The 24,236-nt window shown below is 40.8% G+C and overlaps 2 protein-coding genes across 2 annotated transcripts in view; one reads left to right on the top strand and one right to left on the bottom strand.

Annotated features, from left to right (window-relative positions):
* klhl32 (kelch-like family member 32) overlaps positions 1-10,407 on the bottom strand; it is a 35,272-nt gene extending 24,865 nt beyond the window's left edge. The window contains exons 1-3 of the mRNA XM_052064706.1: positions 10,202-10,407; positions 8,882-9,007; positions 5,637-5,814 (exon numbers count right to left, since the gene is read on the bottom strand). Coding sequence (XP_051920666.1) covers positions 5,637-5,814; positions 8,882-9,007; positions 10,202-10,206 — 309 coding nt within the window. The 5' untranslated portion in view covers positions 10,207-10,407. The remainder of the gene's footprint in view (positions 1-5,636; positions 5,815-8,881; positions 9,008-10,201) is intronic.
* Positions 10,408-11,035: 628 nt separating this feature from the next.
* Positions 11,036-24,163, top strand: LOC127600265 (frizzled-6-like). The gene is made up of 8 exons (XM_052064704.1): positions 11,036-11,203; positions 12,232-12,627; positions 19,387-19,583; positions 19,675-20,254; positions 20,431-20,850; positions 21,843-21,991; positions 22,076-22,435; positions 22,667-24,163. The coding sequence occupies exons 2-8, from the start codon at positions 12,454-12,456 to the stop codon at positions 22,821-22,823; spliced, it is 2,037 nt and encodes a 678-aa protein (XP_051920664.1). The 5' UTR covers positions 11,036-11,203; positions 12,232-12,453; the 3' UTR covers positions 22,824-24,163.
* Positions 24,164-24,236: the final 73 nt, after the last annotated feature.

Raw genomic sequence — 24,236 nt, 5'->3', positions numbered from 1 at the left:
TGGTTATTCTATGAAACAAAACATTTTTTTAATTACCGGTACTCAGACTGAATGGTAGACTTAACATGTTAACATATCATTTGACTTGCCCTTGTAAAGGAATAACTTTTAGCTTAGCTTTTTGTACTTCATGTCACTCGACTGTGGAAGTGTAAAGCCCTATCTAATGAAAAGTTCAGTGTGTGTCTAATCTCCTTATACGTGTCGAGGACCCAGAAGCAAGGCAGTTAAAGCATCTCTTTCTGTCATGAAAACAAAGTGCATTCCTCCCAAAATTCCAATCGAGTTTTTGATGATTCATGGCGCACATGAACTTTAACTCGGTAATGGGAGCGCCCCGCTCTCCTCAGGCAAATGGCCACGTAAGAATTGGAACAACTTGAATTTGAGCGGAATTTTGTCCAGTGCTTACACAGCCGAGTTGATTTTCCACGCAGCCAATTAAAAATACACCGGTTCATTAGGCACAGGGAGTGCGGTGGTACAACCAGAGAGTAATGGTGGTGGCGCTGTGGTGTGCCTACACAGATGAGTGTCAGTGAAAAAGTCGTTGCGTATCCAAGCTTTTGTGTCATTACTGTGGAGTGTTTTTAGAGCTGTCTGTCCCTCGCATGACTGTTCCTGACCTTGGTGTCGGTGCTAAGGGACAGTTGATGATGGATAGCTCTGCTGACTTGGAATATAGATCCCTGAGTCCTGCTCACTGCAGTCTTTTCTGCATGATGCTGCAGGAGGAGTGCAATGCTGCACTTAGCCTGACCTTCTGGAAAAATAAGTATGACTGCACTTTGATTTATGAATCCGTTATTCCATTTGGAGTAGGCATTCACAAAAAGGTGTGCACGTGAACTTACGCAATGTCACTTAATTGGTTTGGAAATTATTGTATGTCTTTCTTTGATTCCTGTTACAGTAAATCAGCCCTGCATTCAACAAAACAGGCCCATATATATATATATATATATATATATATATATATACTAGCTGGTTCGCCGCCCTCCGGGCGGCTCATTAGCTAGTTCCTGCGGAAGGCTGGTAAGGTGGGCCTTTGGCCCACAAAAGTGTTGTTGCTTGGTTCAACTTTTTGTTCATCTTCATTGCTTATCGCGAAAATAAAGAGATGTTTAGCTCTACTAAATAACTAACAATTTCATTGCAATGCTTGTGGGTAGACAACATTTTTTCGCTAAGATGCCCGAGCGATCGTAGTGAGCCACTGCCTGAGCGGCGCAGTGGCGGCGCGCAGCGGCGCGGTGAAGTAGGTGCGTTTTGAAAAGGGAAAGACGGAAGGACAGACCGCGTGCGGGACGACGCGCAATATATATATATGATAGATATACATATATACAGTATATATACATATATATATATATACAGTATATATATATACTGTATATATAAGATAAGATAAGATATCCTTTATTCGTCCCACACTGGGGAAATTTACAGCCTCCAGCAGCAAGAATGTATGTAGAAAGAAGAAAGGAGAAAGAGAAAAAAACCCAACAAACATCTTTCAATTAAATACAACATGAACACAATGGATAAATCGCAGTACTATTTACAATTTTACTTCACATATACACACACACACACACACACACACACACACACACACCTCACAAATGTTTTTTCTGGATGAATGGATGAAAAAAAATCACAAACATAACGCAACATTTTGAAGAAACATATAAATGTTTTTATTTAATTTAATACTGCATGTGTTTTTGTAGGCGGCACAGTGGTCGACTGGTTAGCACGTCGGCCTCAAAGTGCAGACAGGTGCAGGGTTCGATTCCGGCTCCGGCCTTCTTGTGTGGACTTTGCATGTTCTCCACGTGCCAGCTTGGGTTTTCTCCGGGTACTCCGGTTTCCTCCAAACACATGCATTGCAGGTTAACGGAAGGTGTGTTTGTGAGCGTGAATGGTTGTTCATCTATGTGTGTCCTGCAATTAGCCAGCAACCAGTTAGGGCGTACCCAGCCTACTGCCCGAAGACTGCTGGCTGGGATCGTCTCCAAACCTTGTGAGGATAAGGGTTTAGATTATGGATTACAAAATGGATCGATGGATATACAGTGGTGGGTACCTTATTAACTGGTTTATAAATAAACAATCCATATGAAAGTACCCGTACACTCTCCAGAATACTATTTACAGCTAATTTTATTGTTTGTAATGTATATTCTTTCAGTCAAGGAAAATAACTGTCTCGTTGTGTCCAACGGTGAAACCAAAGTTTGTTTTGAACACATCATTACATCTTGTTTGCCTAACCTGGACACAAAAAAACCCTAGTCATGATTTCAGCAGTATTTCCAAGCCAATCAGCTTGTTGCCAGGCAACCTTGCTGTTCCAGGGCCTAAGACAGAGTTGTTTTCCTTCCTTTTGTAACCATGTGTTTTACTATGCTAATGTACTTATCTAATGCTCTAAGATAACATCAGAGTTTGAAAAACACTCAATAAATTTGGCCTCTCTTTCAAACAGTCTGAGGAGGACAAATGGGGCATCCGTGTGTATGTGATGCTGGCGTGACTGATTTACTTTCCAAATGTCTTAGTAATGTGACAAAATTGGAGGAGACAGGTGACACATTGAAATAACTCACGCTTGGTCAGGTATTTCATTACACCCACTCACTAGTGAGTCGAATTTTGTGTTCACACAACTCCGATGTGGACTGTGTGTGTGTGTGTGTGTGTGTGTGTGTGTGTGTGTGTGTGTGTGTGTGTGTGTGTGTGTGTGTGTGTGTGTGTGTGTGGGTGTGGGTGTGCGTGTGTGTGGTGGTGTGTGTGTGTGTGTGGTGGTGTGAGGGGAGGGGGGGTGACTGGTGACAGAAAGTGGGTGAAAGTAAAGAGGGTGAATACCGGTACATGGTCACTATTGATTTCATCAGGTTTATTTCATAATCCAAGTCCTGACCAGTACAATGACTTGGCCCTGATAGTACTGATCATGGTGTTAGAAGGCAGAAAAGTCTGACTCAATTGGCCACTCTTTGTGCAAGGAGAAGCAAAAATAACCTGCACTCACACAGAAGGAGAAATTCTGCAGGCCAATTTGGATGATTATAATCTGCCTTTCATTTTCAAGAGGGATTCATTGTGATTTCCTAATCTGCTTTGTGTCTCTAAAGCAGTGGTTCTTAACCTTGTTAGAGGTGCCGAACCCAACCAGTTTATATCCGCATCCACCGAACCCTTAGTGAAAACTAAAAATATGAATCGAGAAGTGTTCCTTTAGTTTTGCCGGCGAGATGAGAGTTGCTCAACGCTGAGTCCCATCATGTTCCGTGATGCATGTTGTAGATATTCGTCTGACCACTTTCTTTTTTTGCTTGACAAAGCATGTGTTTAAAAGGGTTTTTTTGTTTTTTTTAATCACACGACGTACGATCACGACAGTCACACGCTGACTACTGAGGGAATTCAATTTCCCGCAGCACTGACTGGACAAGCAATGCAATGTGATCATCCGCAGCCAGTGATGGCCAAGTGGGCGTGCCATAACTAATTAACATGTTTAGTCGCGTGCGTCTTACCCTCCCTGGCAGAGGCTCCGTCGATCCCCTGAAACCAATTCACCGAACCCATGGTTAAGAACCACTGCTCTAAAGCAAATATCATTGCTGCACTTTTCTCTTATTGGCCATCTCCAAATAAAGCTTAATTTGACTGTAACAAGAAATAGCGGGGATCCAATCAGCTGTAGCAACCTTTTTATTTGCAAATACATTTTCTTCCTTAAATACTGCAAGTGAAAACTTGAGCAAGTGGGTAGAGTGGTCGTCCCCCAACCCAAAGGTTGGGGTTCAATCCCATGCCATTTCAACCTTGTTGAAGTGCCCTTGAGCATGATACCCTGCCTACTGCCTGAAGACGGCTGGGATAGGCTCCAGCATACCCACTACCCCCGTGAGGATACACAGATTGGAAAACGGATGCATGGATGCATGTAAAGTTACCATTTAGCGAATGAAGTGTCAGGGAAGTGTACTTTGATACCTTTCCCTTGATCTTACGTAGGTGGAAATATGCGTACCGAGTTATGTTATTTGATGTGGGAGTGGAAAGACAGTGAGTATAATTAGGTTCTACACTAACCCGCAATTAACTACTGATTATGTTTGACTGCACCAACCAAAATATGATCATTTGCATCTCGTGCATTGGCGACAAAGGCAATTTGGGCTGCCAGAACTCAAGTGAATTGCAAGACACATGACAAACAACACTTGCTACGTGCATCGTTTTAATATGCTTCAATTGTGCAGATCGAGACACACTGAACATCGGGGCACCTTCCCTTGATTGATTGGTTATGAGTGGATTGTTGAGGTGATGAGTGGGCAGGGCAATCGCTATAAAACGCAGTGTCTGATCATAAGGCTGGCTTCAGCACAAAACAATTTTCGTGTGTGACAGAGATTACACGGCATCATGTGCACTCGCCTTGCATTTCTTTCTGCCCCCTCCGTGCATGCGCCTTTGGCGCAATGCGTAGAGAAAGCGGACTTTGCTGCTATCTTTAAACCCAGAGCCCTCACCAATTTCTTCCGTTCACTTGTTCCGAAGTAACTGTGATTGGCTCCAGTAATTGAATCCTAACTTGTCAAATTATTTCCTAATTCTGACACGATTGGTTTGTCTCCAACATTAGACGTGTATGGTACTTTATAATCGGGGCCTTCAGAGTATAATAAGTAAAAGGTAAGACCAAATGTTTGATTTCTTTATATATAAAAGCATTGAAAGAGAATGAAGAGCGAAACAACAATGAACTTGAACTCATATTAAATATTATTTTGTATTAAATATTCTTTTTTTTTCTTGCCATCATGTTGTTGAACAGCATGACATTTTTGAAATATAATTAAAAGCTTTGAAAACAAATATTCAACTATTCAATTTAGGGTTCATATTTTTACATTCAACTCGAGAAAAGTCAGTGCCAGTCAGTGTGTGTGTGTATACTACTTGTAACAGAAAATGACAGATCTTTTGATGAACAGGCAGATTAGAAAAAAAAAACACAGATTAAAAACTTTTCCCCAGGATTGGACCCTAAAAAGATGAACATGTTAAAGGTTCTCTCTCAAATAGACATAATGCCCCAAGAAGTGATGCCCAACACGTCTTTCCTTTGGCATTGATTACGTACTGTCTCAGACAGAAGTGGGAATGTGTTTTTTTGAAAGATTGCCAAAAATTCATTCATTCATCTTCCGAGCCGCTTGATCCTCACTAGGGTCGCGGGGGGTGCTGGAGCCTATCCCAGCTGTCTCCGGGCAGTAGGCGGGGGGCACCCTGAATCGGTTGCCAGCCAATCGCAGGGCACACAGAAACGGACAACCATTCGCACTCACACTCACACCTAGGGACAATTCAGAGTGTTCAATCAGCCTGCCACGCATGTTTTTGGAATGTGGGAGGAAACCGGAGCACCCGGAGAAAACCCACACAGGCCCGGGAAGAACATGCAAACTCCACACAGGGAGGCCGGAGCTGGAATCGAACCCGGTACCTGTGCACTGTGAAAACGACGTGCTAACCACTGGACTACCGAGCTGCCTGCCAAAAATTCATTTACCGGTATTTTAACATTATAAAGTATAATAAGGTTCTACACTCACCCGGAAATAATCACTGCATGCTGCCAGAATGGCTTTGTGAGCATGGAACTTTTGCTCCCCGGCCACCAGAGTGACGTCACACAGGAGTCCATCTTTCCTCTGCTGGTTGAGGGCAGACAGGACGGAGTCCTGATGCGACTTGGATTGACAGAGTCTCTGTCCTGTCAGCATCTCCCTGCTAACGGACACACACAAATTATACAGTTAAACCCAACACAAAGTCCCTTGAGTTTTCAAACTACTGAGACTGAAGTGCTTGCATTTTTGATTTCACCTTTCTATTTGGTGTTATTTAGACTTGATGAATACAATACATGTTAACATGTCATCAAACATGATTCTACAATTATCATCAACTTAAGACAATTCAAGCAGCAACTAACCAGCATTGAATCGTGTCATCCCTTTTTGACTGCGGTATTTGACCCACAATACCGACCACATTTCACCGTTAAACTATTTAATGAAGGCTGGAAACGTATATACACTTCATTGGGGAATCCAATGTGTCAAAATGACTGAGTGTGGTTGACAGGCAGTGCGATGGGCTTAGGTGACCAGGTCATATTTTTGAAAAAAAAAATCAGCCTCTCTCCTCTTGTATGCCTCCTCATTAAATGCCACACTGTCCATCCAGATCCGTCTCTGTCCATTTAGTGTTGGCCATCCGTGTGAATGCATCAGCCTGCCAGGGCAACACACTCTGTCGTGTTGGGGTGTAAGAGAAAGAACATAATGGGTGCGTGTGGGTTTAAATGCATTGGTGGGGCCAGAAGTGAGACGACTGATGAGTCAGGGTGTTTGTTTGGAACTGGGGCACCATTGAAGTGAAAAGAAATGACTGCATTTAAAACCTCAAAGTGTATTCTGTGGGATTTGTGGATGGACTGAAAACTTCAGGATTCGACAATGACGTATGTTTGCTCCTAAATAATGGTGATTTTCTTGAATCGTTACTCCAACTAAGATTACAATGGACAAAACAATTAAATCAATATATAAGCAGGGGTGCACCTACATTTTTGGAAGTGGTTCTCAAATAGAGCAAAAGAGGTTTTGGGGTTTTTTTTCTTTACCCACTGACCTTATGGATTAACTTAAAGACTTATGGTCCATCTGGACGAGGTTTATAGTCATTTTAATATAAGTGAACACATTTTCAGTTTTTATTTCTTAATTACCAGAGCCACACAATGACAGTTTATTGAAACAATACAAATAATTAACATTCATATTTAACATGATTGAGTTGCATGGCCCATTCAAAAAATTAATTTCCCACCTCTGACACTATGATCAGCTAGCTTGGCAGGGTTCTCGAGTTGCTCACTCTTGTTTTGAACCACGGACCGCTTTCGTGTAAGAACATATTTTGATGGGTCGTTGAAACCGTGGCACAGCGACCGGGAGCTGGTGGCCCTCCTGCAACACGTTAGGCCACGTCTCCCTATGAATGTTAGCAGGTAGCCGGCTTGAGTCAAGCCAGCCCCCGCTATGATGTTTCATAGCCTCCTATCATGCAACGCGCCGCGAGCTTCAATTTCCCAAATAGAAACAAACCAAGTATTAGTGTACATTAGGCGTCACCAATATAGCTTGCAGGCCTGTTGCAAAAATAGCTTACCAGTGATGGGACTTTGTGACTTTCTTGGCCTGTTATATACGTCATATAAGGCATCATTTGAAAATGCAAGCATCGACAAAAATATATAGAAATTAAGTGTTGCGTATTGATATTTATCTCTTTCCTAATTGTGAGATATAATTGAAATGATCAATATCTTCACATAAATTATGAACAATAAGATGATTAAATATAGTTTGAGCAAACATGTTTCAGATTGGTGCAGCAAAATAGTATCTTGGGCTGTCACTATTTAATATTTGTAGAATCGATTAATGCATCAATGATTCCATTGATTAATCAAATCATCAGAGACAAATTGATTTTGCACTACGATAGGTAATGTTTAATGTCAATTAAATGTCAATCAATCAATAAAAGGTCATTCCTAGAATAGCTGCACATTATTGCTTTTGGAATAGATGAATCTTAATCGTCTTTCATAAATTGATTATGATTCCGTTATTGTAACCCTGTACCGCTTACCTCATGTAATAGGTAAAATAGTTGTTTTCCGAAGAAAATGTAGATTAGAAAATGTTTGCAAATGTCTTATTTTACAATACAATACATCTTTATTTAAATAGCACTTTCACAACAGCTGCAGCTGGAACAAAGCACTTTACAGAGCATTTAACATAAAATAACAAGAATACAACAGGACGCATAACATAAAACATCTACAAATATACAATTGTAACTGATCAAAAACAAGTCAGTCTGCTTTAGTGAGGCTGAAAGAGGATATTGACAAATTTAAGGTAAAAAAAATGCTCTCAGCATTGAATTATCTGAACCAATAATCGATGAATTTGATGATCAATGAAATGATTCATTTTTAAACCTCTATTGGTAACAATTTGCATTGATCGGTAACCAAGAGGCTTTGCATTTCAAGAAGATTGGTGACCCCTGCTGTATATGAATATCAATGCCTTACTTAATTTTGATTTTTAAGTTGAGGCAATTGTTGTGATGGCTGACTTGACTTCGAAGTGAGGCTGTCCTTAAATATTGCAAGTGCACAAAAGCGCACTGACAGCCTTGAACTGGAGGACAGTATTCAATTTCCACTGCTTGTGTGCACTGCAAAAATAATTCCAGAATTCTCTATCATCACAGAGATGATTTTATTTTGGGCCTACCATCTCCTTCGCCAATATTCCAGCTCAACATTTTAGACCGCCGGCACCTTGCTGGCGTTGCAACCATGTTGGGACATGGTCCATCCATCTTTTGTGATCATCCAAATAAACATGGCTTTCATTGGTGAACAAATCAGTTTGAAACTTGGTCTTCTGGTACTCCAGACAGTTTTCCTTGAGACATTGGTTAGGGTGGAAAATATACTAAATGGGCTGACTTACATTGATTTTACTTCAGCCCCAATGTGATTATAGTATCTGAAGTTCCCCTAAGAAGGCTATCTACGTTTAATCCATTGATTGGTTGTATTAAATTATAATGTAACGTGATTAAATGAATACAAGGTGACAACTGCTAATTACTTGTTCACGCAGTCAATACCATACACCATATACGGTACCATCCATTGAGATAGCTTTTGCATGTACAGTAAAGATTTAGTGTTCAATATGTATGGACTAAGCATGTCATTTACCTGAGGCCGCGTTCCGGAGGCATGCCCCTGGATGCAGGGTGAAGGGACTTTTGTGGGGGTCGAGTGGAGGTGCTATACGTCTCCTGAGGACTGAAGTCTCCTCGCTGGCAACATACATCAATCAGCCTGATGGGACAGAGCAGAGAGTCAGCTTTCATCAATCCGTGCAATCTACTCAAATTCAGTGTGGCAACCTTCTGTGTGATGCGTGAAAAAATACAACTGCCCATCAAGCATGGTGCCACACTCACACACTGGCCATTATCATTCTTACAGTTTCCTGGAGGTGTGTGGGGGTGATAATCGTGAAAAGCCGCACTGTAACGGTGACAGGCAATTTGATGTCTGAAAATGGAATAATAAGCACTATGAAAAATTGGGAGCCAAATTTATACCAAAAACTAGATTCTCTCACTACAACTTCAGAGGTGTTGCATTACACATCTGTATTGCGTTGTGGTCCACAGTAAACTAAACAACAAAGAATATATCGGCACTAAGGTCAGCAGCATTCTGACCGGAACAATTCAAAACTATATGTCTCCTCATATGGCTATTCAAAAGCTGTTTATATATGCAAACATGTGTATGGTTCATCCCATCTTCCTGGAGAGATTAGTTCCCAGCAAGATGCAGTTATCGATCCATTCATGAGTGACCTTCAAATCCATGGGCACAGACAAATGCATCTGATAGATGAAGTCCACAAGGAGCCATTTTGCATCTACCATAAAACAACAATAAATGATTGTCACAATAAATAGTTTGTTATATAACAAGAAATAGGTGGGGGGGGGGGCATGTCAGTCCAATATTACACCCCCCTCCCCAAAAAAAACAAACAAACAGGTTTTCAGATCGTGATCATGGCATGTCTGTCTATGTCCTGTCTTTGTGTAAATATATACAGATACGGTACTTCACTCATAGTCATACGGTGGAAAATATGATGGTCAGATGATCACAAGAAGTAGGCCATTTTATGCAAACAATAATTGTCCCGAGATTGAGAACAACTCCAAATACTAGGCTAGGTGTTACAACAAATCAGACACAATACGGATTTAGACTCGAGCACAACATCAAAAGGTGAATGATGGTGCAGGAGGGTTGCGTTGGCAGATAAATAGACACCATTGTAGCACTGACCATCACTTTCCCAAAGCTTCCAGCTGTCAAAGCGTTTCCTAGCAACAGGCCAGCGCCTTTCTCCGCGGAATAAAGCCTCTTACTTCCATCACACACACCATACACCGTAGACACTCACATTCGGGAATGCATGTTACGGTTGTCACTCTGTGTGCTACACATCTCACGCACCTCATATGTCAGTGTCCTGTCCTCGTCCGTCTCCTCTTTGACAATGAAATTGTCCGAAGCCGCCACTATTGAAGCACATCTGCAGGCAAAAGAACCAAGCACGACGACGATGAAAAAGGAGTCCAATGTCAACAGCACTTTATTTGTGTAGTGACAGTGTAGCACTATAATGTGACAACCAAACTCCGCCTCCCGCGGTGGTCACATGAATGTGGACAAATACAGTCGGGGGACGCAGCGTCTCCAAGTGGATAATGTGGGAATAGCGTCGTATGGAGGTGTAATCGATGGCCGGACACCAGGGGTCGTCGTGGGGTGTCGAAAAGAAGCCAAGCTTGGAATTTCAGACGCCAGGCTTCACACGAGTCCATCCATATTCGCTGGTTCATTCTCTGCTGGTGAGAAAAAAAGTTCATGTGGACCAATATCGTTTGGGCCTCACGAAGCAGCTGAGGTCCCTGGAAATTTTACATATCAGGCTGATGTAACTTAATTTACTCCTGGAAACACCTTAAAACTGTAATCATACATATTTGGTTGTTGTACTCTTGCTCCCTTAAAAAGAAAATTCATGGTAAAATTGAAAGGCACCTATAAATATTATATTGTTTTAATTAAATAATGTATACCCAAAATTCAATTCATGAAACCGTTCAAGCATCTTTTCTCAGCAGGGCAACTTCTGTCAACATGTCTTATATGGTCACCACTATTGGAAGAGATCAAGAACTTGAAATGTGGATGCTTTCCTCGAGCGAAAATTTACAAATACACGCAAGCACATAGGCGCGCGCACACACAGGCACACGCACACTCACACGCACACAATGAAAAATACAATTTTCGCAGGAACGCAAAGGCAGCACGAGATTGGATTGACCAACGGGAGTTTGTTCGATTTTTTTTTCAGGAAACGCACGATCAAATTTCAGTCCAAAAGTGTACACCAAAGTTTATCCATGCAGTGTGTCCCAGCTCGAACTCGCTTCATAACAGTTGTTGGTATGTTTTTTTTTCTTTATTCTTCCTTGGTTAGCCTTTCAAACGTTTGTGTTGCTACTAATGTTGTTTTGTGCCACATTTCCATGGTTAGCAGCGGAGGTGACGATGTTTACTGCGAACTCGCAGAAATTGCTTTTTTGACGGGAGACCATATATTCAAACTTAAATCGATACATATTTACGTGTGTTTACTTCCTCTTTTTTCGGGTATGTTATTGTCTCACTCCCTGCTCGAATGCAGTCGTTAAAATCATGTTGTTGTAATACGGTGCACGTTCGCTATTTTTTTAATAGAAATCGAAAATTACATCACTGAAATCTAAATTACCAACGTAACCAGAAAATGATTTGAAGTTGTAGTATGCAATGACGCAGCTATAACGTGTGGTTAAAAGCAAATCCTGTTGCTGCTGTATGTTCGAATGAATTTCCATCTTCATAAATATACTTTATTCGACCACTTCTGTAAATATAACTCAAAGAAGCCCAATACATCAAATACTATTCTACACTGTCATGATGTAGTTATAGTAGTAATTAATTTATAAATCACCCAAATAAAAATGTATTTGTCATGTTACCTTTTAAACAATAACTAACGGCTGGCGTATTATGTTCATAAACTTACGAGAGTACTATTTACGTAGGTCTCACTCATTCAAGTTTCCAGGTTAATTTTGCAAATATAGTTGTGCATCCATTCCGAAAAGTCACGTTGAATGTGTCCAAACAAGTTGAGACTTATTCGACTGAATCAACACGGATTTTTAAAATTCCCACGTGCTATTCCATCTCATCGATGACTTGTTGGATGCCAAGAGCTCTCTACGGGTAAAAAATTAGGAGTTGCATTGTGTCAGTTTTATGGTAGCACAATAAGTGTATGTGGTGATTGGTGCAACAACAGTCTTAACCTCTACATATGCCTCAGCCCTGATGGAGTGCTTGCATGAATTTGACGAACAGCAACAATAATGGCTGTAAGATGCTGGATGTGTAACCTGTGCACAATTTCCTTCTAATTTCAGTGATGTTGGATATCTTTTCCTAAGTAAGAGCACATGCACCGCGTTAATGCGGAAGCTACACCCTCTGCTCATGCCATCGCCTCCACTGAGATGACACCAGGATAGGTGGAACAGTCAGAGTCGGGGGAAGTCACTATTTGCGTCCTCAAAGTGATCCTGAAAGGGAAAAACACATTCACGCTGGAAAACAAAATATCCTAAAATTTCCAGTGAGCCATCAAAATGAGCGTGTTGGTGTGGTTGGGTCTGCTTTGGCTGCAATGTTGCAGTGCTCACAGCCTCTTCACCTGCGAGCCAATTCAGGTTCATCGATGCATGGGGTTGTCCTACAACATGACTTTCTTTCCCAACATGATGGAGCACTATGATCAGGATGTTGCAGCCAATAAAATGGAGGTGAGTCTTTTATAAAAAAAAAAAAAAAACACACAATCAAACATGATGTCTTTAGTAACAAATGGCAAAAGCATCAAGCAAAAACAAAATTGGATGGCCAATGCACCTCATTCAATTTATTTTTAAAATCCTTAACGGTCTCACAAATTTAAGTAGAGTAACCACGGTAAAATATTAAAATGTAGCTCTCTACTTTAACTTTAATAACATGTTATTACATTATTACAACATTATTATTATTACTTTGGCTGGCAGTCCATGTAACTTGCATTCTGTTAATTTTCTCTTCTCACATTCTACTCCTCACACCCCTTGTTGAGGCTGGTCTCCTTTTTAGAAAAAGTGTCACAAATACCAAAAGAATAAAGCAAGAGGCAAGCACAGTTAATCCTTTTATGCTCTGGTCTCGCTAGATTTGCTGTAGTCGTGTGTGACACTCTGGTGTCTTGTGATACATGTAACGGTAGTCTGAAGCTTAGTGTGAGTTTAAGTGACATACACTGGTGGAATTCCCAATTTTACAGTCTTAGGTTCTTCATTTTTTTAAGGGTTCACTTGTTTTCACTAAAACAGTCATTGGTTTTGTTCACACTCATTCCAAGTTTACAACTGTAGATCAGGGGCAAGCCACTCTTTCCTTGGTGCCTGCAGATCATCTCCTGAAAACCAATGCATGTAGTATAAAGTTGGATCGCGAAGCAACAAGCTATAGCCATGATAGTCAGGTAGCATGCAAGAGTGGAGTAGTCGAGGCAGAATGGTGGAAAAACGAAAGAAATAAAGAAAATGAACAGTAGGTTTGAGCTTGTAACAAGCTTGATTTAAGTGAACATGCTAGATTTGAACCTCTCCTTTCATAAAGCAGATGTTGTTGTTGTTGTTGTTTTGTTTTTTGATCATCATTATATAATGGTCGACAGCGGGAACACTCAGAGGTTTGTCCATGCATTGTAATTAAGAACTTTTTAACTCAAATATTGAACGACTCAATTTTCATAGGTTAGCAGAATTGCTGTCTGCCAAGAATTTTTTCAGTTTGAGAGGCTTAATGGCCGCCACACCGCTCCAACTTGTAGCAGGATGGGATGATTAATCAACCTGTAATCAGATTTCGATTTTTGCCTCTCTCAATATTTAAAACATTAAAATACAAGAAAAACAATGTGAACGGCGGTGCGGTGCCTTTACAAATTCCCAACATTTTGAAAGTTCCCGAAATGCATAGCAAGCATGTAGTGTATGTGATTCTGCTGTTGTTGTTTAATGACAACCAGTTGGAGTTTACTGCAAAACTAAATGCACAACAAAAATAATTACAGCCCATTGTATATTTAAATTCAAACCATGCTTTGTTTTTAAAACATCTCTTGCGTGAATGCTAAAGTCAATGTAATTGCTCATTGACATGCTAAGTGCAAATTAGCATCAACTTCAGAAGTGATATTCCTTTCAATTATGAATATTCACGAACAAATTATGTGGAAACTCATACACATAGGTAACGTAACACTAAGACATTTTTTTCCCCAATCAGTGAATAGAGCTCAATGTCAACTCACCTCATTGTTGTACTCCATCCATACACCACATTGCCAACACACAAAGGGACTTCCGGTATTTGTCTTGTTTTTTTTTTCTTTCTAATTGGTATAATTTTAGTGTAGAATTACTTTCGCACTAATTTTATTCTTTCATTGTCCTTTCAAGCTATATCTAAAGTTAAGTTTTAAAGGATCCAAGGAATATTCCATCCATTAAGATAAGAAAACCTCTATTGTCTCACAATGGAGAAATTCACACGTATAACAGCAAAATGTGGAGGGAAGAAAGTGGAAAACAAGTATTTACTGTACATGCACCAAAAAAAAAAAAAAAAAAAAGCTTTTATCCTCACGTGGGTCGTGGGCATGCTGGAAACTGTCCCAGCTGTCTTTGGGCAGTATGCAGGGTGCACCTCGAAATAGTTGCCAGCCAATCACAGTCAATGAATTTCCCTTTCAATAATACAAAGATCCAATCCTTGTCTTTCTTTTTATACCAACACATTTCCACTTGACATGGCACAAAATACAATCCCTGAGGTCCCAGGTTAGCCCAATAAGTCCCAAGAGTTGTGAAAATAAAATTTGGTAAAATAAATATGATAGAGATGAGGCCCAAGGGTAGTGCTTATTTATGTCTTCAATGTGTGCAAAGATGCAGGCAATACAAGGTACGACTCTAGGAGAATGAAAATGTAAGAGCCTTGAATTTCACATATTTACATGTACTTGACAAAAATATTTTTTTAAAGTGTTCAATATGCAGGGTTGAATAGGCTTTGATGGTGGTTTTGAGTAGTTGAGGTCTAGTAGTTGAATAAATAGTTCATTGAAAAATCAATACCTACTCATTTTTTTAACCGTTATTTCAATCTCAGTCAAAATAATTACGATTGTAATAATCATCCATCCTTAACGTGTAGTACAGTTTGCACTCTGTGTGACAAGTTTCCCGAAGGAGGATCTGTTCTTGATTAAACCATGAATGGGCAGGCTAGTCCTTTACGCAAAGCCAGGCTCATCCTCCTTTATTACAGCTGCACTGGAACTCGGCTTAAGAAAAGCGTGATTCAGAGGATGCTTCAAAAGGTAATAAAACTTCACCAATCACAGCTTCTGTTTATTCGAAGGATTCAAGATGAAGATTATGACGCTCACTGGAAGGTGGAAGGGGTAAATATGTCACTCCAAATTATCTGCTCCATCGAGAGTTTATCAATGCTGAGTTCCAGTGCAGCGCCCCAATCGATCCCCCCCCCCCCCCCCCCGCCCTCCCGGCCCTCCCCTTTTGCGTGAATGTCTGTTTTAGGTGTGCGGTGTTATCATTACTTGTGGTAGTAGCAAGTCCAAAGCTGCATGTTTTGTTAAGAACAGATCCTGTTTCAAGAAGATTTCCATGGATCGCATAAATTGTACTCTGCATGAGAGCAGCCTGACGACCAGAAAACTTCTTAAACTGTTGCTAAAAAGCAGTCAGGGACAGAAACAATGTTTGGCCAAGGGAATCATTAAACTGAGAGGAAAAATATTAGTGAGGTGTCCCACAGAGCTTTCCAGTGTGTTCGCTCAAGACTCTTTTATTCAAAGATTCTCCAATACTGACGTTAAGTTAATTTAGTCAACATGCTTTTTTGTGTTGCATGTTCACATTAAATTTATAATGCCTGGCAAAATGTTGTCAACATGTCAAGTTGATGCTACTTCGCTATACAAGTTACATACAGTAAGTACCATGTTTTTTGGACTGCAAGCCGATCCGGAGTATAAATTGCACTCATCAAAAAATGCATCATAAAGAGGAAAAAAGAAACGTTGGGTAATGTGAATTTTTGGTGCGAATCCAATCGCTAATTGGAATATATACAACTATACTTTGGTGTAAGTCGGAGAAGCATCCAAACTATCAAAAAATCAATTTATGGTCCAAAAAATATGGTTAGTGTAATTACAGGAAAGGAGGCATATGTTTCTGTTTTCTTTTTTTAAGTGCATGATTCATTGGTGGTCAACGGGGGCACAGTGTCTGTTCAAGTGGAGGGCATCTCATTGAAGAAATACAGGACAAACATTTCTGCACTCGTGTCCGATGTCGCTGTGTAATTACAACGTGGATTGCATTTTACAATATGTGAGTGATGTTGCTGATATATTGTTGTTTTATTGGCGAACATATATGATAGTTGCATCATGTCACATTCTTAAAGGCAATCGGTTTGGGTTGTACATGTTAGAAGCGCAACCATGAATGGTTACGTGCTGAGGGAATCTCGAGTGTATCATCTGGCAAAGTTAAAGGCTTCTGATTACACATCAGCTTTAGCCACAGGCAACTAATCATCGGCTTTGTTGTATGGAGCCCTTTGATTTGTTCAGGAAGGGGATGGACACGCCCAGAGTCACACAAAGCCTGTGCTGCATACCACATTGAAAGCACTCTCTCTGTTAATCACTCACTAGTTTCATCTACTGCGCACATTCATACCTCCTCTAAGAAGGTATGCAGTGTCTTATCAAATTCTGGCCCTGTAATCAACCAGGAGTCAGATTCAGTTTGAGCCCAGCTCAGCCTACCACAGAGGATTTTCTGGAGTAGAGCTTCCCTTGTATCGCCCATGGCCCAACATTCCACGAGCATTCACCTGTATATGAAAGTGATAAGTGTGAGAATGCAAAAGACAGTGAGAAGCAGCCAATGACATACTGTTAACAAAGCAGGATCATTTGAGAAACCTCAAGTTGTAGGAATGCTCGAGGTGAGGATGTTGACTTTTGAGTCGAAAATTCAACCAACTGCTGACCACAAATGGATAGTTTCACCCTCTTAACTTTGCAAGAGGAACTCGCTGACAAGGATTCCTCAACCCCCAACTGGGGAGAAACAAGGACACTTACTGTGAGAACGACACATAGCTCGCAGAAATGTGGACTACCTGCCAGACTGGATTTCAGAAAAGAGGGGGGCGGGAGGAGATTCAATAGCAGTCTGTGTTGATGGTGCTTACAAATATTACTGGACTGGCAGTGGTTTATGAGTTCCCAATTATTCTAAATAATCCACACACTGTATGCTATGATATGATAGTATTGCAGTTGATGTGCAGTGCATAATGTCAGGCACATAACAAGTGCTGCGCTTGCCAAGAATCTCTTAAGTTCTCAAATTAATTTCCTGCCACCCATTTGGTAACAGAATATACACCCGAAGCAGTAAATGGCTCCTAGTGTGATGATGTTGAGAACTGTAGCTTATCGAAACAATTCCAGAGTAAATACTTTACTCTGGAATTGCCCTCCAACCTTTAGCCTCATTTCATGGTATACAGTAAACCCTCATTTTGTTCAACAAAATTATGATTTTGTCTAACTCCACAGACGGGCTAAAGGAAATTTGCTTAAAAGTTATGGTAATTCTAACCCTTCAAACAACTGCTTCTTTGACACATACAACAATGCTGTATTGTCTCTTCTGTGTGGGAACATTAACCAGCTTCTGTAAATTGGGGACCTCTTCTTATTGCTCTGAATTATGCTGCATCTCTTCCAGTAGGCCTCAGGGCTGCCGAGCATGTTGTGACACAACATGGTACTACGCTGAAGGCATGCAACTCTAAATTCAGACATGCGGAAGTACTGTATTTAAAAAAACAAAACAAAAAAAACTAATATAATCTCAATAATTACTGTAAGTGAATACAGAAGTGTTTATTGGTCCGACATGTTCACAAGTTCTATCAAAAAAAAAAAAAACTACGTTACACAGGGGGGTCCTGTAACATTGCATAAGAATGAGTGATAATGAAATGCGGAATGACTTTGAAAAGTTATTATTGTGGAGAATATCTGTTCACCTCAATGATTTGACATCTTTAAATCTGTATTGCTGATTATGTACCGGTACACATCGGTTAATATGCCCTGGCCTGCTGTTCAATATAATCTTTGAGCAGCTCTTGTCATAATAACCATAATGGAGTTATAGCAATGGATGAAAAGTAATCATACACATTTTCAGAAAGCTAAACATGAAATTTAAAAAGAAAAACTTTATGAAATTTCTGAGAGGTGTTTGTTTTATATATATATATATATATATATATATATATATATATATATATTTATTTATTTATTGAACACTCTAAATTGTCCCTAGGTGTGAGTGTGAGTGCGAATGGTTGTTTGTTTCTGTGTGCCCTGCGATTGGCTGGCAACCGATTCAGGGTGTCCCCCGCCTACTGCCCGAAGACAGCTGGGATAGGCTCCAGCACCCCCCGCGACCCTAGTGAGGATCAAGCGGAAGATGAATGAATGAATGTTTTTTATAGATATATCATTGTTAGAATTGGGCACCAGGGCAGGGAGCAGCATAGTGGTGATATCAGATCAATCGAAGCACATGTCTTGGTCATGAAAACAGTCTGGAATTTGACTTTGCCAACATTGAAACCTTTATTATTGTAAATATAAGACTTGATTGATAAATATGCCTTTCAAAACTCTCAGAAATGCCACTGGCACAATCAACGGTTTTGGAAATCTTTTTTAATCAATTTATAATTTGCTGGCAGTCACTACAAAAATGTTTCGTGATTATAATTTGGTGCAAAGGGTTTTCGGCATTGTTGTGTGAATCGCGGGGTGTTGAGTTCCCCGATGTATTTTTATAAAGTTTCCCCTGTTCCCTTCAAAGGCACGACAGGTGGGTGCCAAAAGAATTTGAATAATGAGGGCAAAGTCCATTTATTTTAAGAATCTGTTTCAAAAAGTGAAACTTGTATGTTTTATGAGTTCAACACACACAGTGAAATATTTCAAGCCTTTATTTACCCGGTACTTAAATACATGGACTTTCCATCACTAATCTAATTTTCAGGCACCCACATATATATAAATGTACAATATTATTTGTATTGTTTATTGATGTTAGAGGTGATTAAAAATGTCTGGTTCTTCTTGTCAATCTTGCTCAGCAATAGAGGCACACATTATTATTATTATTTTTTTTAATCCCTTTTCATACATTTTAGAAATTTGCATTCTTTACGCTGCCCAGTAGTGTTCCAACTTTTGCCACTATGCCATTTACAGAGTAACTGGTCCAAAAAGAGCCAGTGTGAACCAAGACCAAATTTGTCATGAAACACAAGGTGTATCTTTGCTTTGGTCTTAACCAGTTACCTCTGCAGTTATTCTGAACATTGTTTCATTCATGTCATTGCAGCCATTTATGCCATTGGCAAGGCTGAGCTGTTCCCCAAATGTTCACCACTTCCTGTGCCAGGCTTTTTTCCCGGTATGCACTGAGGAGAATACAGTGCTTCAGCCTTGCCGAGAAGACTGTGAGGCTGTAATATCCGATTGTCGGGAGAACATTCATATTTTTGGAATTATCTGGCCTCCTGAGCTACAGTGTGACAAGTAAGTAAGACCCATCCATAGGAGTCATGCAAAATAAGTCCATTGGGGAAATAAATACATAAATACATTCTTGCCATTTATTTTGTTCTAGACTTGACTCATGTGGCTTTGGAGATGACTCCAAGCTTCCTGCAACCACCCCAATGAGCTCAACATTTGCGAGGAGGGACTTGGGCTTTTGGTGCCCACTGCAGTTAAAATCCAAAGCTGGCCAAGGCGCATCATTCCTTGGAACTCAGGACTGTGCTCCACCTTGTTCCAATATGTATTTTAAACCCCACGACATTGAATTTGCCAAGACTTTCATTGGCGTTTGCTCCATCATTTGCTTGGGCGCCACTCTCTTTACCTTCCTTACTTTCCTCATCGATGTCAAACGCTTTCGCTATCCCGAGCGTCCCATCATCTTCTATGCAGTTTGCTACAGCTTTGTTTCACTCATATACTTCATTGGCTTCCTGCTGGGCAACAGCGCAGCGTGTAACAAGGCAGTCCATCCCAGCAGTGTGGACACAGTTGTCTTGGGCTCTCAGAGCAAAGGCTGCACTCTGCTTTTTATGCTGCTCTACTTCTTCTCAATCGCTGGAATCATCTGGTGGGTCATACTCACTATCACCTGGTTCCTGGCAGCTGGACCCAAGTGGAGCTGTGAAGCCATAGAGAAGAAAGCGGTAAGATTAAAAGAGGATGTCTAAAAGTGAGCAGATGAAAAGATTTGGCCCTGTTCTGACAAGACTGAAATTAACTTGAGGCTTCAAATATGATCAGAAGTGACAGACTTTAATGTGCATCAAGGCAGGGTAATGTCGCATGCTGTTCAAAGGTCTCTTGTGTATTTTCCCTTTAGGTGTGGTTCCACTCTGTCGCCTGGGGAATCCCCGGAGCGCTAACTGTCATGCTGCTAGCTCTGAACAAGGTTGAAGGGGACAATATCAGCGGAGTTTGCTTCGTGGGACTTTACGATCTGGAGGCCCTGCGCTTCTTTGTTATCGCTCCGCTGTGTGTGGGCGTCATCGTTGGTCTCTTCCTCATCCTTGCGGGCATCATTTCTCTGAACCACGTGCGGCAGGTTATCCAGCATGACGAGCGCAACCAGGGGAAACTCAAGAAGTTCATGATCCGAATCGGTGTCTTCAGCTGCCTCTACCTGGTCCCACTGGTCACCCTGTTAGCATGCTACACTTACGAACAAAGTCAACGCAGCACCTGGGAGAACACATGGATCAATGACCACTGCCAAGAATACAGCATCCCCTGCTCATATAAGGTAAGTGTACCTCTGCAACACTTCCAGGTGGCACAGTAGAGGAACAAGCTAAGGATAAAGAGGGGAATGGAGTATTTTTTTTCTAAATCGCTTGGTGGAGTTGAGAAAAGCTGCAGTGCCTTTTAAAGTCACACGTCTTCAGTCACAGATGGGCACAGATACTACAGTAGTGTCGAAGCCGAGGATGGCGAGCTCAAGTGAACAGAAATAATACCTGCACCTCACTTGCATATATTTGGTATTTTATGCATGAACATTGATGATAAATGCGAATTGCATGTAAATGAATGCAAAGTACATTTATCGCAAAACATTCATATTTATCTGCAAAACAGAGTTGAGTTAGTATGATAAAATATTACAAAAAGAGAAAATCTGTATTATAATTCAACCAATAGATTAATTTACTGTATCATTATCAGAACTAAAGGAATGTGGCTGACCCAACTCAAGATTAATTCTATGACTTCTTTTAAAGGCATTCTCTTGAGATTTACCGTAGAATATTGTAACAGTAACGCAATATCCATCACCCCATTAAAATTTTTTTTTTTTTTGTTCTGCTGAGTCTTTTCTCGGGTCACAGGTGAACTGGAGCCTATCCCAGATTACTTTGGGCATGTGTTGAGGTACACCCTGAGCTGGTTGCCAGCAAGTCGCAGCACATATATTGACAATTCACTCTCACACCTAAGGACAATTTAGAGTTTGCAATTAAATTCCAGTAAGAAGCATGATTTTGCAATGAGGGTGGAAGCCATAGTACTGTACCTGGAAAAAATTCACACAGGTTCGGGGTGAACATGCAAAGTCCACTCAGGGAGGCCAGAGCCCAGATTCAAACCCCCAATCTGAGAACTATGATGTGGATGTGCCAAAGAAATAATATGGATGGAAAAAAAGTTTTAGCCAAGTACCTAAGACTTTATTTCATAAATGTAAAATGTTCCCCTGCTTATTTAATACATATTTTGTTTAATTTTCCATGTCAGGCAACCGAGCATGAGCGACCGGACCTCTCACTGTTCCTTGTAAAGTATTTGATGACCCTGGTTGTTGGAATATCTGCAGTGTTCTGGGTCAGCAGCAAAAAGACTTGCTCTGAGTGGGCCTACTTTTTCAACAGGACCCGCAAAAGAGAGTAAGGACGTTTTGTCAATGTTGGCATCGATGACAGACATTTGTAGTTTTTGGCCACTCTTCTCAATGTTTTCATGATCCACAGTCCCATCGGCGAGAGCCGCCGGGTACTCCAGGAGTCCTGCGAGTTCTTTCTCAAGCATAACAGCCGCGTCCAGCACAAGAAGAACCACGACAAGTCAACCTCGCACAAGCTGAAGGTCATCTCAAAGTCTATGGGCACAAGCACGGGCGCCACGCCAACCGATGGCTCCATTGGTGCAGGAGCGTCACCTCTGGGAAATCATGAGCTCCATACCCAGGCCAAGGGCACTTCGAGCCGTAGCGCCAGGCGTGATGACAAGGAGCGGGAGCGAGAAGGGGGAGGGAGACGTAGCAAAGGGGGGAGCTCCGGTAAATTGAGCTGCCAGTCGGGGAGTTTACACAGCAGAGTACCGGATGCAAGGTAAGTCGATTTGTTATTGCATACATTTTCTCTTCCAGTGAGTGCACTTTTTTTTAAAGCCACAATCGTAACAAAATTGTATTTGTTGAAAGACCATGACTGTCTTCTCTGGATTCCCACAATCAGTTCTGGGATGCTAGTCCTCCACTGTTTCAAAAATGTTTCCTCATGCAACTCATGGAAAATGAAGTAATCCATTCCATGATGCTGAAAGCTTCGTTTGTGTCCTAGGATGACACCAAAGAGTGAGCAGTCAGAGGTCAGACCAGTTCCGATCATACAGCAGGATTCAGCTTTGAGTCCATGTTCCAGCATCGAGGACTCCACCCACCAGTTGGTGCCCAAGGTGTCCGGGGAGGAAAAGGACAAAAATGACAGCAACTGCTGAGACACTCGGTGAACAAAATGTCACCGTACACTGACGGCAGGTTTCTATGGTTCACTTGAACTTGATTGTATCAGTTAGTTAAGGAAATGTTACTGATTGTGCACACCCAAAATGTAATATTTACATCCACAATTTCTAAAGTATTTGTTCATCTATCTGCATTCTGGGAGGATTTAAACGATGTGGTAATGTAGTCACATTTTTACCTGTACAGCTCTATGCCAACTACTATATTACCTGTGGATCGATTTGAAACATTAAGTCTTTTGCTCAATGGAAGTCTTAATGCAGAATGATCTTTTTCCCCTCCCCCTCCATTCAACGAATTAGTCACTACACTGGGTATTTTAATGTGAGGTCATGATGTTTCCAAACCTTCAATGTGAGGGAAGTGCCCCCGTGTGTTTTTTTTATGTATTCCTTTAAAGAGAGTTTGTCTCTCTCGTCCAGTTCCTGCTTTAAAAATAAGTCGTGATAGAAGGTGTTAAGATGTTTGTCATTCTATGTTTTTTAGATATATAGTATATTTCCTCTTTCTGTTTCAGTTATTCAGCTCTTAACTGTGTTTGTTGGTCAAGTGAATGTTGGTTTTAAATGTGTTTTTAATTTGAGAAGTTGCTCTTAATTTGAAAGGTAAAAGCAGATGTTGAACATGTCAGCGTTGGCATCCCAGTTGAAAAATCAATCAATCATTCATTCATCTTCCGTACCGCTTGATCCTCACTAGGGTCGCGGGGGGTGCTGGAGCCCATCCCAGCCGTCTCCGGGCAGTAGGCTGGGGACACCCTGAATCGGTTGCCAGCCAATCGCAGGGCACACATAGACAAACAACCATCCACGCTCACACTCACACCTAGGGACAATTTAGAGCGTTCAATCAGCCTGCCACGCATGTTTTTGGAATGTGGGAGGAAACAGTGGAAACAAAATTTGATAATGTGACGATGTAATGGCTACTTATTTTAAAAAGGAATTGAAAAATGGTCATGTGCAAATTTGTGACGGGTTTATTTTTTAAAATATATAACATATAACTACTTGATTCATTATCTAATTTACTGTGCAATGAATGTAATTGTTTTTCCTTAAAATATTGTCGTCCGTTTCCGTTGAAGTGTCAACGTCGTCTAAATTTGGCCAATTCAAAGGGAGCATTTGTGGAACTTTCATCTGTTACCTATGCGGATAATGAACTACAGATTTTTATTGTATTTACTCTTATGACATTTTTTGCTGCTGCTGCTTTCCTAACTTTTTTTAATCGTACCTTTTCTAATTTCGTGTCTTTTTTATACAAAAAAGTAAGATTTAAACGTAAATAAAAGATTGGATTTCGTGCATTGATGTCCTGCTCCCCTCCACTCATGCCATTATCGCCAGGCATGCATGTCGCAGTGCAGACATTTGGTCATA

This window comes from Hippocampus zosterae, chromosome 5 (assembly GCF_025434085.1).
Source record: "Hippocampus zosterae strain Florida chromosome 5, ASM2543408v3, whole genome shotgun sequence".
NCBI lineage: Eukaryota > Metazoa > Chordata > Actinopteri > Syngnathiformes > Syngnathidae > Hippocampus > Hippocampus zosterae.
This window is presented reverse-complemented; position numbering and strand designations above follow the sequence as displayed.

Coding starts and splice junctions, on each gene's coding strand:
- LOC127600265 (XM_052064704.1), top strand. CDS start 12,454: ATGAGCGTGTTGGTGTGGTTGGGTCTGCTTTGGCTGCAATGTTGCAGT. Junction 19,584..19,674: donor CCTGAGCTACAGTGTGACAA/GTAAGTAAGACC, acceptor ATTTTGTTCTAG/ACTTGACTCATGTGGCTTTG. Junction 21,992..22,075: donor AACAGGACCCGCAAAAGAGA/GTAAGGACGTTT, acceptor CATGATCCACAG/TCCCATCGGCGAGAGCCGCC.